Below are 13,919 nucleotides of genomic sequence, written 5' to 3'. Positions count from 1 at the left end.
GCAGTGACACAGTCTTGACTCACTACAACATTTACCTCCCAGTTCAAGCAATTCTCGTGCCTCAGCCTCCTGAATAGCTGGGATCACAGGCACATGCCACCACACCTGGCTAATTTTTGTATTTTTAGTAGAGATGGGGTTTCACCATGTTGGCCAGGCTGGTCTTGAACTCCCGGCCTCAAGTGATCTGCCCACCTCGGTCTCCCAAAATGTTGAGATTACAAGTGTGAGCCACCGCACCAGGCCATATCTCTTTTTATTGATTAATCTAGGTAGGGGTTTATTAATTTTATTAATATTTTGAAAGAAGTAGCTTTGGGGAATCATGGAGGAGCAGACTACTTTCTCATGACTTTGTTTTTAGGAATGGAAAAATAAAGGATTTTTTTTTTATTTTGTGTGTGTTAAGTCCAACTTCAAAAGTGTAATTAGGGATGGCCTTGGACAACCGTGGCTTTTTTTTTTTTTTTTTTTTTTTGAGATGGAGTCTCACTCTGTTGCCCAGACTGGAGTGCAGTGGCGCGATCTCGGCTCACTGCAACCTCTGCCTCCCGGGTTCAAGCGATTCTCCTGCCTCAGCCTCCTGAGTAGCTGGGACTACAGGCACACGCCACCATGCCTGGCTAATTTTTTTTTTTTTTTTTTTTTTGTATTTTTAGTAGAGACAGGGTTTCACCATGTTGGCCAGGATGGTCTCGATCTCCTGACCTCATGATCCACCTGCCTCGGCCTCCCAAAGTGCTGGGATTACAGGCGTGAGCCACCATGCCTGGCCTGGCTTTTTTGTAGTGGTAAAATATACTTACCATAAAATGTATCATTTTAACCATTTGTAAATGTACAGTTCGGTAGTGTGAACTGTATTCACATGTTTGTATAACCAATCTCCAGAACTCTTTTCATCTTGCAAAACTGAAACCCTGTACCATTAAACAACATATCCTCAATCCTTTCTGCCCCAAAACCCTAGAAGCGCCATTCTACTTTCTGTCTCTCTAAATTCCTCATGTAAGTGGAATCAGACAGTATTTATCTTTTTGTGACTGGCTTATTTCATTTAACTTTTTTATTTTTTAATTTTTTTTTATTTTTATGTTTTTTTCAGTTTTAGCTGTATCTTATTTATTTTTATTATTATTATTATACTTTAAGTTTTAGGGTACATGTGCACAATGTGCAGGTTAGTTACATATGTATACATGTGCCATGCTGATGCGCTGCACCCACTAACTCATCATCTAGCATTAGGTATATCTTCCAATGCTATCCCTCCCCCCTCCCCCCACCCCACAACAATCCCCAGAGTGTGATGTTCCCCTTCCTGTGTCCATGTGATCTCATTGTTCAATTCCCACCTATGAGTGAGAACATGCGGTGTTTGGTTTTTTGTTCTTGCGATAGTTTACTGAGAATGATGATTTCCAATTTCATCCATGTCCCTACAAAGGACATGAACTCATCATTTTTTATGGCTGCATAGTATTCCATGGTGTATATGTGCAACATTTTCTTAATCCAGTCTATCATTGTTTGACATTTGGGTTGGTTCCAAGTCTTTGCTATTGTGAATAATGCCGCAATAAACATATGTGTACATGTGTCTTTATACCAGCATGATTTATAGTCCTTTGGGTATATACCCAGTAATGGGATGGCTGGGTCAAATGGTATTTCTAGTTCTAGATCCCTGAGGAATCGCCACACTGACTTCCACAATGGTTGAACTAGTTTACAGTCCCACCAACAGTGTAAAAGTGTTCCTGTTTCTCCACATCCTCTCCAGCACCTGTTGTTTCCTGACTTTTTAATGATTGCCATTCTAACTGGTGTGAGATGGTATCTCATTGTGGTTTTGATTTGCATTCTCTGATGGCCAGTGATGGTGAGGATTTTTTCACGTATTTTTTGGCTGCATAAATGTCTTCTTTTGAGAAGTGTCTCTTCATGTCCTTCACCCACTTTTTGATGGGGTTGTTTGTTTTTTTCTTGTAAATTTGTTTGAGTTCATTGTAGATTCTGGATATGAGCCCTTTGTCAGATGAGTAGGCTGAGAAAATTTTCTCCCATTTTGTAGGTTGCCTGTTCATTCTGATGGTAGTTTCTCTTGCTGTGCAGAAGCTCTTTAGTTTAATTAGATCCCATTTGTCAATTTTGGCTTTTGTTGCCATTGCTCTTGGTGTTTTAGACATGAAGTCCTTGCCCATGCCTATGTCCTGAATGGTAATGTCTAGGTTTTCTTCTAGGGTTTTTATGGTTTTAGGTCTAACATTTAAGTCTTTAATCCATCTTGAATTGATTTTTGTATAAGGTGTAAGGAAGGGACCCAGTTTCAGCTTTCTACATATGGCTAGCCAATTTTCCCAGCACCATTTATTAAATAGGGAATCCTTTCCCCATTGCTTGTTTTTCTCAGGTTTGTCAAAGATCAGATAGTTGTAGATATGCAGTGTTATTTCTGAGGGCTCTGTTCTGTTCCATTGATCTATATCTCTGTTTTGGTACCAGTACCATGCTGTTTTGGTTACTGTAGCCTTGTAGGATAGTTTGAAGTCAGGTAGCGTGATGCCTGCAGCTTCGTTCCTTTGGCTTAGGATTGACTTGGCGATGCGGGCTCTTTTTTGGTTCCAAATGAACTTTAAAGTAGTTTTTTCCAATTCTGTGAAGAAAGTCATTGGTAGCTTGATGGGGATGGCATTGAATCTGTAAATTTCCTTGGGCAGTATGGCCATTTTCATGATATTGATTCTTCCTACCCATGAGCATGGAATGTTCTTCCATTTGTTTGTATCCTCTTTTATTTCCTTGAGCAGTGGTTTGTAGTTCTCCTTGAAGAGGTCCTTCACATCCCTTGTAAGTTGGATTCCTAGGTATTTTATTCTCTTTGAAGCAATTGTGAATGGGAGTTCACTCATGATTTGGCTCTCTGTTTGTCTGTTGTTGGTGTATAAGAACGCTTGTGATTTTTGTACATTGATTTTGTATCCTGAGATTTTGCTGAAGTTGCTTATCAGCTTAAGGAGATTTTGGGCTGAGACAATGGGGTTTTCTAGATATACAATCATGTCGTCTGCAAACAGGGACAATTTGACTTCCTCTTTTCCTAATTGAATACCCTTTATTTCCTTCTCCTGCCTAATAGCCCTGGTCAGAACTTCCAACACTATGTTGAATAGGAGTGGTGAGAGAGGTCATCCCTGTCTTGTGCCAGTTTTCAAAGGGAATGCTTCCAGTTTTTGCCCATTCAGTATGATATTGGCTGTGGGTTTGTCATAGATAGCTCTTGTTATTTTGAAATACGTCCCATCAATACCTAATTTATTGAGAGTTTTTAGCATGAAGGGTTGTTGAATTTTGTCAAAGGCCTTTTCTGCATCTATTGAGATAATCATGTGGTTTTTGTTGTTGGTTCTGTTTATATGCTGGATTACATTTATTGATTTGCGTATATTGAACCAGCCTTGCATCCCAGGGATGAAGCCCACTTCATCATGGTGGATAAGCTTTTTGATATGCTGCTGGATTCGGTTTGCCAGTATTTTATTGAGGATTTTTGCATCAATGTTCATCAAGGATATTGGTCTAAAATTCTCTTTTTTGGTTGTGTCTCTGCCCGGCTTTGGTATCAGGATGATGCTGGCCTCATAGAATGAGTTAGGGAGGATTCCCTCTTTTTCTATTGATTGGAATAGTTTCAGAAGGAATGGTACCAGTTCCTCCTTGTACCTCTGATAGAATTCGGCTGTAAATCCATCTCTTCCTGGACTCTTTTTGGTTGGTAAGCTATTGATTATTGCCACAATTTCAGATCCTGTTATTGGTCTATTCAGAGATTCAACTTCTTCCTGGTTTAGTCTTGGGAGAGTGTATGTATCGAGGAATTTATCCATTTCTTCTAGATTTTCTAGTTTATTTGCGTAGAGGTGTTTGTAGTATTCTCTGATGGTGGTTTGTATTTCTGTGGGATCAGTGGTGATATCCCCTTTATCATTTTTTATTGTGTCTATTTGATTCTTCTCTCTTTTTTTCTTTATTAGTCTTGCTAGCGGTGTATCAATTTTGTTGATCCTTTCAAAAAACCAGCTCCTGGATTCATTAATTTTTTGAAGGGTTTTTTGTGTCTCTATTTCCTTCAGTTCTGCTCTGATTTTAGTTATTTCTTGCCCTCTGCTAGCTTTTGAATGTGTTTGCTCTTGCTTTTCTAGTTCTGTTAATTATGATGTTAGGGTGTCAATTTTGGATCTTTCCTGCTTTCTCTTGTGGGCATTTAGTGCTAGAAATTTCTCTCTACACACTGCTTTGAATGAGTCCCAGAGATTCTTGTATGTTGTGTCTTTGTTCTCGTTGGTTTCAAAGAACATTTTTATTTCTGCCTTCATTTCATTTAACTTAATGTCCTCAGGTTCATCCATGTTTTAGCATGTGTCAGAATTTCCTTCATTTTTAAGGCTGAAAATTATTTGGTTTTATATATATATGTATAGTGTGTGTATATATATAGTGTGTATGTATAGTGTATATATATAGTGTACATATGTATGTATGTTTATATATATGACATATAAACATATATATACTCATACATATATAGTGTATATATACACTATATATACATATATGTGTGTATATATACATATATAATATATGCATGTATACATATGTACACTACATATTATATATGTATGTATACATATATATACACACATATATATATACACACCATATTTTGTGGATCCATTCGTTTGTCAGTGGAGATTTGTTTGTTTCCATCTTTTGGCTATTGTGAATAATACTACCATGAGCATAGGTGCACAAGTATCTGTTTAAATCCCTGCTTTTACTTCTCTTAGGATTTTATCCAGAAGTAAAATTGCAGGGTAACATAGTAATTCTATTTGTTAATTTTTTGAGGAACTGCGTGATATGGTTTTGCTGAGTCCCCACCCATATCTCATCTTGAATTGTAGTTCCCATAATCACCACATGTCATGGGAGGGACCCAGTGGGAGGTAACTGAATCATGGGGGCTGTTACCCCCATGCTGTTCTCGTGATAGTGAGTGAGTTCTCATGAGATCTGATGGTTTTATAAGGGGCTTTTCCATCTTTGCTCGTCACTTCTCCTTCCTGCCACCATGTGAAGAAGGATACGTTTGCTTCCCCACTTCTGCCATGATCATAAGTTTCCTAAGGCCTCCCCAGCCCTGTGGAACTGTGTGTCAGTTAAACCTCTTTCCTTTATAAATTACCCAGCCTCAGGGAGTTCTTTATAGCAGCATGAGAACGGACTAATACATTGCCATAGTACTTTTCACAGCAGCTCCACCATTTTATCTCCTGCAACAGTGCACGAGGTTCCAATTTCTCCACATTCTCACCAACATTTGTTATATCCTGTTGTTGTTTTTTTTTTTTTCAAATAGTAGCCATCCTAATATGTGTGAAGTGGGAAAATGAAGTTTCAGCCATTAAACTTATTTATTTATTGTTTCCTAGTGGACTCTATTAGGAAGGCTTATTATGGAACTATCTAAGGGATCCTTACATAGTTCCAAGGAAGGGGCTGTCACATCAAAAAGCCCAAACATGTGATTAGAGATTGGAAATTTCAAACCCACCCCATTCCCCTAACCTCCTAGGAGGAGAGAAGAACTGGAGATTAAGTTCAGTCATATGGCCAATTATTTAATCAATCATGCCTACATAATGAAACCTCATTAAAAACCCTGGACACCATGCTCAGGGGAGCTTCCTGATACTAAGAGGGCAGCACACCCTGACTCTGTGGAAGCAGAGGCTCCTGTGCTCATGACCCTTCCAGTCCTCCTCCCATGTACCTCTTCATCTGGCTGACCATTTGTATACCTTATAATGAAATGGAAATTGAAAGTACAGAGCTTTCCTCAATTCTGTGAGTTGTTCTAGTGAATTATCAAATCTGAGGGGTTGTGGGACGTCTTTAATTTGTAATTGTCCTGGCAGAAGTGCAGATTGCTTGGGGACACCTGAAATTTGTTGTTGGAATCTGAAACGGGGCAGTCTTATGGGACTAAGTCCTTCATTTGTGGGTCTCCACTAATTCTGGGTAGTGTCCGAATTGAATTGAATTGTACGACACTCAGAGAATCAGTGTCAGAAGACACAAAGAAAATCATGAGGAATTCCAACATGTCTTGGTTATCCATGGAGAAGTTTCTCTAGTATAGATCAATTTAAAAAAAATTAAACATTGTAATTCTAGAAATCATAGATTTTACGAGACAGCTGTATGTGGCAGAAAGTACATTGAAAGCAGCTCTTAATAACTGTGTAACCTTGGAAAAGTCATCTTGACCTTGAAGATTCACGGTTTCCACATCTTTATAAATGAGGATAACAATACCTGCTCGTGATTATTAGTTTTATGTGTCAGCTTGGCTGTTCCATGATACCCAGATATTTTGTCAACATTCTGAATGTTTCGGTGAGGATGTTTTTGAATGAGGTTTACACTTAAACTAGTAGACTTTGACTCAAGCAGAGTGCCCTTCATTAGTGAGTGAGTCTCATCTAATCAGTCAAAGGCCTGAATAGAACAAAAGACTGACTACCCCAGAGCAACCAAGAATGGACTCAACTGCAGAATTAGCTCTTCACTTGGGTCTGCAGCCTGTCAGTCTACACTGCAGTTTGGACTTGCCAGCCTTCATAATTGTGGGAGTGAATTTCTTAAAATAAACCCCCCTCTCTCTCACTCTCTCTCTTCTCTCTCTCTATTCTCTCTCGTTAAAATTTTGCATATAACTTTTGCTGCTCCCAAAACTTAATTATTAATAGCCTAGTGGTGACCAGAATCCTTATCAATAACATAAGACAGTCGATTAATACATATTTTATACATTATATGTGTTATATACTGTATTCTTATGATAAAATAAGCTAGAGAAAAATGTTATTAAGAAAACCATAATGAAGAGAAATATATTTACTGTTTATTAAGTGGAAGTGGATTGTCATTAAGGTCTTCATCATTGTCTTCATTTTGAGTAGGCTGAGGAGGGGGAGGAAGAGGAAGGGTTGATCTTGCTGTCTCAAGGGTGGCAAAGGAAGAAAATCCACATATAAGTGGATCTGAACAGTTCAAATTTGTGTTGTTCAGGAGTCACCTGTATACACACACACACACACACGCACACACACACATCCTATTGGTTCTGTTTCCCTGAAGAAGCTTGACTACACTATTTCATTTGGTTGTTGTGAAAATTAATGAAATAATGTATATGAGACCATTTGTAAATTTTAAAGCACCATAATACATAAGGAAGGTTGTCTGCCTAGTACATGTAATGTGTAATGAGCTTTGCTGAGGCTGTATAGACATGTAAATTAACGTTTACAAATGTGTTCATAGAATCAATATTAGAGATAAATGGATTAAAAATATCACAGGAGAAGCTAGAAGATAGCAACAAGTTGGGAGATGAGCCTCCTGGACTTGTGTTCTGGACTGATAGAGCATTTGTTGTCATAGTAAACTCCACGTGGACAGAAAACCATGGCTTAGTTGTCTTAGTTCAATTTGCATATTCAGCATCTAGCACAACACTTTGCACATTGTTGTTGCCCAGATAACTGCTGAAGAATAAGTGATTTTTATCTATGTAATCACTTCAAAATTACACTTCTGTGAGTGACTAGGTGGAAGGACACGAAGCATTTTAGCATATGGCATGGGGGGTTAGAAAATATATATGTGTTGAGGTCAGTGCGGTGGCTTATGCTTGTAATCCCAGCACTTTGGGAGGCCGAGGTGGGAAGATCATGAGGTCAGGAGTTCGAGACCAGCCTCACCAATATGGTGAAACCCCTGTTTCTACTAAAAATAAAAAAATTAGCCAGGCATGGTGGAGTGTGCCTGTAGTCCGAGCTACTCAGGAGACGGAGGCAGAAGAATCACTTGAACCCGGGAGGCAGAGGTTGCAGTGAGCCGAGATCATGCCACTGCACTCCAGCCTTGGTGACAGAGTGAGACTCCATCTTAAAAAAAAAAAAAGGAAAAGAAAATATGTATGTGTTGAAGCTAGTCACGCCTACAGAAGTGTCGAATGTCAATTAATCATAGTCTGTATGCTAAATAATAGAGGCAGAACTTTAGGCTGGCTGGGGAAAGGCCAAAGCCGTGAACCCAGGATGATTCCATGAATAAAGCCAGACCTCACTCTCTAAAACAAATGGCTTTGCTTCCTGGGACCTTTGCTGAACTTCACATAATAGCAAGGTGCAAAAATAGCTTGGAGGAAAAAGCAGGGCCACTGCTCTGAATGAATACTTTAAAACTCCAGGACAGTAACTGGAATGCAATTTAGCAACACAGCAAATACTACCCAGCTCAAATCACTAGATGATATTTCTTGCAGCACTCAATGGCCAGTCTGGACTGCATTAGCATGCTTCACAATTTTATGGATTGTGGCTTATGTGGGCAGATATTTTGAGACTTGGGTGTGGAAGAATATGCTTGCTTTCAAAACATTCTAGGCAAAAAGCTAAGTCTGAGAAAGAAGGCCAGTCTTGTGGGTATTTTGGGAAGTATGTCATCATAGTGATTATTTCCAGGCTTCTCTGGATATTGCCAGTGTGATGGTTAATGCTGAGTGTCAACTTGATTGGATTGAAGGATACAAAGTATTGATCCTGGGTGTGTCTGTGAGGGCGTTGCCAAAAGAGATTAACATTTAAGTCACTGGCCTGGGGAAGGCAGATCCACCCTTAATCTAGTGGGCACAATCTAATCAGCTGCCAGCAAATACAAAGCAGGCAAAAAAACGTGAAAAGGTGACTGGCCTAGCCTCCCAGCCTACATCTTTCTCCCATGCTATTTGTCCTTGAACATTGGATTCCAAGTTCTTCAGTTTTGGGAGTCAGACTGGCTCTCCTTGCTCCTCAGTTTGCAGACAGCCTATTGTGGGACCTTGTGACTGTGTAAGTTAATACTTAATAAACTCATCTTTATATACATATACACACATATATACATATATGTATATCTGTATATATATACACATACATATATGTGTGTGTGTGTGTGTGTATATATATATATATCCTATTAGTTCTGTCCCTCTAGAGAACTTTGATTAATACAGCCAGTAAAGGAGAGATCTTCAGGATAGCCTGCCTTAAAACAATAGTGGGGTATTATTTTTCACCTATAAAATTGAGAAGGAGTTTAAAAAATAATAGTATTACTGAGAACATACCCCAACACTGCTGATAGGAGGGTCACTTGGCCAAAAACAATTTTTAAGAATGTATAATCCTTTGACTCCACAATTTCACCTCTAAGAATTTATGCAAAGAAAATAATCCCGTATCAGTGCAAAGATCTATTCATTAGTTTAGGTGCAGTCCAGTGTTAATTATGATAGTTAAAATATTAGAAATAAATAATATATCTAACAGTAGAGAATTGCCTAAGGGAATTTTGCTACATCCATATAAAGGAACAGTGTGCAACTGTTAAAAATAAGGTTGTAGAAGAATATTTAATGACCTGGAAATTTGTTCATCCTCTGTCATTAAATTAAAAAGCAGTTTACAAAACACTGTTTACAAAAGTATCCAGAACAAGTCTATATTGTTTAAAAAGCAAGCAAAGGAATAATCCATACAAGTGCATAGAAGAAAAGTCTAGAAGTTTATACATTAAAATGTTAATAGCAATTATCTTTGGGTGGTGGGGTTACAGGTGACTTCTTTAGGCTCACCCCCACCACCAAATTTTCTATTAAAATTATCATATTAACAATTGAAGTGGGGGGAAGTCACTTTAACATTTCATACAAAGTCAACAGAAAACAAAACCTCTGATAAACTAGAATTGTTTACTAACAGAGAAGCAAGAGCATTTTACAGTGCTATGCCTTAACCCTGACACATTCCAGGACTTTACATTCTAGGGTACTTGGTTCAAAATTTATTTGAGCCCTAGTAGTAAAGCATGGTCTAAAAGTTCACATTGTTTTCATTTACCATGAAGTATTTTCTGCCGACACTATGCTAAGCCTTGTAGAGCATGAAGTCACGTTATACAGCTCCAGGAACCGATGCAGAGAGGTGGCCTGACACATTCATGTGACTGTTAGCACACAGATTCCATCTTGGAAATGGGAGGTTTTGGCCCTTTAGCCAACACTCTCCACACCACTGAAATCTAAAACTGCATCTACAGAAAAATAATTAAAGAGCTCATTGCCTAGACCTACACATAAAAAGATCTATCCTAGGTTACTGAGGAGAAGTTAGAAGTGTCTGGTGAATCCTTAACCTCTGTGGAGTGATGATGTCATCCGTGAGAGACCCAGCCTTTCCCACAAGTGTCATTTGCTGTCCCTGACAGGGTGGATTGGAGGGATCATCTTGTCTATTCATGTCAACCATCTGACACTAACTCAGCTGGCTGGAGAGTGGATTTGAAAATTTAAAAAGACTGATGGTGAAAATGGCTGGGAAGTAGATAGTTTAGTTTGAATGAGTGCCCAGCAAGTGAAATGTGACACTTTTCCCTGACTGTCTCCAGCTGTCCCTGGACCATAAAAAGGAAAGAGTCAAGAATATGTTTATTTTTCCCACAATGAATGAGCCAGAGATCCAGACAAAATTAGGCTTAAACAAAGTGAAAAAAGTGTCCCACCAGTGGTACTGTGGTAGAGAAAGCTCCAGGCTAACTTAAAGCTACTCTCAGCTGAAATCCCCCTTGTAGCTGACTCAGCCTTGCTCAGATGGGTGTTTTGAATTAGACAAAATCTAGCACACTCTAAAAAACACAGCAGCTAGAAGTTTAAGCATGTAAGTTTCAGAATGACAGCTCCAAGGAATATGCATTCTTGACAGTCTTCCATAGTCCTCTAAAAATCAATAGTGAATCCAAGTTAACCCACCCTTATGCATCACTATTATGTCAGAGCTTCCCCGGGTCCTTCACCAGCCCACCATTCTTCCGGGAATGCAAATGCACAGAAGGTCACAGAATATGCAACTCATGAGCTGGACTGACTCACCTTGCTGTCGCCGGTCCTCCTGCAGCTTCAGTTTACAGGTGTGCAAACTGCCAAGCAGGTGGTTGCTGCGTTTTCTTGGTATGGTAGTCATGGTCCTAGCAGTATGGCTGTGACTCAAGGATCACTAGGGCAGCTCCTTCTCTGGCCAGTCACCTAAAATGGCCTTCACCAGACACCCAGAAATACATAGATTCATGCAGATCTTGTCTTTGCATGTACAACATATACTCCTCTACTAAACTTCCAAGCTTTTTCCAGTCATGATTCTTGAAATAAATAATCACCAACGTTACTTCTCCTAAATATAAAGATGCCAATTCATTTGGTTAAAAACACAACTTAATTCCTTCATTTCAAAACAAATTGAAACTAAACCCCCTTATAGAGTAAAATTCTACAAATTAACTATTTCTAACAGATTACACTTTTGTCATTTTTAAATTCCTTTTGGCGACATGAAATCCAATGCCTCCAGTATTTAGAGAAGGCTGCTAAAATAATACAGACACAAAGAAAAGAAAAAGTGCTGCTGAGTTAAGTCAAGTGATTTCTAAGCCTGATCTGAGTTACCCTCTGTGACAGCTGAAAGTGTACAGTTCTTAAGGGACGCTGGAAGGAGGAGGAGCAAAGTGGGCTAGGATGATTAGCATAAAGAGGCAGGCAAGACGGGCATTGGAGCTGCTTTGAATAATAGTGACCAAAGCACAGATTCTAAAGATGCCCTGCCATTATGTTACAGTAACTGAGTACCTGATTTCTGCTACTTTGTTTGTAATTAAAATGCAAGCTGAAAGCAGGAGTTTATACTGCAAGGACATTCATTTGTACATGTGAAATCTAAAAGGTATAAATGGAACTGGTAATGAGCTCATGGAAATGTACTGCTGGAACTTTCAATTTCTGTAAACACCTCCTAGTCTTCGGAAGGGAGCAGTTAGAGGGCAGCCTTCCTGCCAAGGCAACTATTTGGAGTTCTGGAAGAAAAATAAACACACAAAACATTATCTTTCCAGAGTCCTATTTCTGTTTCCCACTTAGAGTTCCTATTGCTACTTCTAGGTCATAGGAGAAAGTAATTTCCAGTTTTACTCGTTGGCTATTTCCTTACTGTTTAGAAACATAAACCCCAAACACCATTAATTTAACTTGAGAGCTTGCCATGACTGAAGTCATAATGAATGCTGGTAGGTCCTGCCCTTCAAGAGTCACAGCTCTTCGCAGATTCAGAAAGAAGGTAGTCGGCAGGACTAAGGAGAAAGGCAGAGCTGTTTAGCCTCAAAGTCTGGACTCTGCATCTTCTTATGTGCATTTGGAAATTGGTGTTAAACTTGACACTGTAATGAATTTACCTCCTAACCAGATCTGGGTGGCTGCCCTCATTTTACTTTGAGGCAATTAACAATTCCCCAAGTATAGTCTGGTTTATGAAAATTTTTATGAAGTAGGTGATTGATCTTTTATAATTCTTGAATGCTTTAATTATTTCAGTAGTCTATCTACTGCAGTTTTAGGCTAATCACAGTGTAACAGATGACAGAAGTGTTGTGCTACTTTGAAAGAGAGTCTTGTTATTGGAGAGTCATAGTTTCTACTTTAAATGTCTGCTATTCATCTCATCTTCCACAAAAGCCATGGTGGAAAGACAAGGTGATTGTTCCTGAATATGTAAAGTTATTGTTATTCTATCAAGTTATGTACCTCACTAGTAAGCATATTATTATACAGGTAAGTTAAATAACCTACAAAACTGTAAGCCAGCCCTTTCGAGAAATACATTTAAAATGTTTTATGATGAAAAAATTTAAAAATACATGAATAGGAGAGAATAGCACAATAAGCCCTGCATACTCATCACTTGGCTTCAATATTATCAACTCATAGACAATCGTGTCTTAAAACTATGTGTTTCATCATAGCTGTTCTCCCCCTTATTACACCACTGGAGTTGAAGCATCCAGACATCATTGCATTAATAAATATTTCAGTGTATATTTCTAAAATGTGAGGATTTAAAAATAGATAACCATAATAAGATAGTCACGCACATAACAATTAAATATGATTATTTGATGTAATTAAGCATCCACGCAGTGTTCTTATTTTCCTGATTGTCTCATAAACTTTTTTATCTTTACATTTTTTGCAAATTGGGACCCAAAGGTCCACACATTGTATTTGGTTGATATGTTTCTCAAGTCTTTTTTAATCTATGGGTTCATCTCAGAGAGAAATGTTGCTTGGAGATGAACATCTACACTTACCCTAATTTATGTCTGATTTTTTCAAGGAAGTCCCCTAGATGCCTCCATTTTTCTTACTCAGGAAAAAAAGAGAAAAAAAATGGTGGTCATCTGGCCATGGAGGCTAAGACATCCAGCTTTCTTGCCATGGTGTTCTCATTCATATACGGTGCAACCTTGACCCAGCCACTTAACATTTCTGGGTTTGTGTCTTCATTTAGCATATGAAACAAACGTTTGGTAAGCAATGGGATAAATTATTCAACACTCATTCTGTGGATATAAAGGCCTGGGAAAGGGAGGAGTATCCTACTTTGTCTCTGACTAGAGCCTAAGGAGAAAGAAATAGATTTAAAACTAAAATCTGGGTAGGATTTAGGGGTATATTTGAAAATCTAGTCCCTCAGTTTTCAAACTTAGCTAAGAATCATAATTACCTAGGCAATATTGTAAAGATGTAGATTCCTGAGCCCCAACTGCACAGTCTGATGCCTAAGGTGCAATCTGGAATCTATATATTTTTATAAGTCCTCTAGTCTAAATAAACAAGCATTATCTGCTTAAACAGAGCTGGTTTGTTCCACTATTTCATTCATTACATCTTTCTTGAGGGCCGAAGAAACCAAACACTCCTTAAACAG

The 13,919-nt window shown here is 38.6% G+C and overlaps 1 protein-coding gene across 13 annotated transcripts in view; it reads right to left on the bottom strand.

Annotated features, from left to right (window-relative positions):
* Window positions 1–11,635, bottom strand: part of RANBP3L (RAN binding protein 3 like) — a 53,764-nt gene extending 42,129 nt beyond the window's left edge. For 8 of the 13 annotated variants that reach the window (XM_034960165.3, XM_055112432.2, XM_034960166.3 and 5 more), the window contains exon 1: window positions 11,039–11,633. In XM_034960165.3, coding sequence (XP_034816056.1) covers window positions 11,039–11,129 — 91 coding nt within the window. In that variant the 5' untranslated portion in view covers window positions 11,130–11,633. Of the gene's footprint in view, window positions 1–11,038 lie in introns of all 13 variants that reach the window. The other 5 variants (XM_034960163.3, XM_034960164.3, XM_003806651.5 and 2 more) reach the window with 2 other exon arrangements.
* Window positions 11,636–13,919: the final 2,284 nt, after the last annotated feature.

Source organism: Pan paniscus, chromosome 4, assembly GCF_029289425.2.
Source record: "Pan paniscus chromosome 4, NHGRI_mPanPan1-v2.0_pri, whole genome shotgun sequence".
In the NCBI taxonomy this organism is placed as follows: domain Eukaryota; kingdom Metazoa; phylum Chordata; class Mammalia; order Primates; family Hominidae; genus Pan; species Pan paniscus.
Note: the sequence above shows the minus strand (reverse complement) of the source record. Positions and strands in the feature narration are given on the sequence as shown.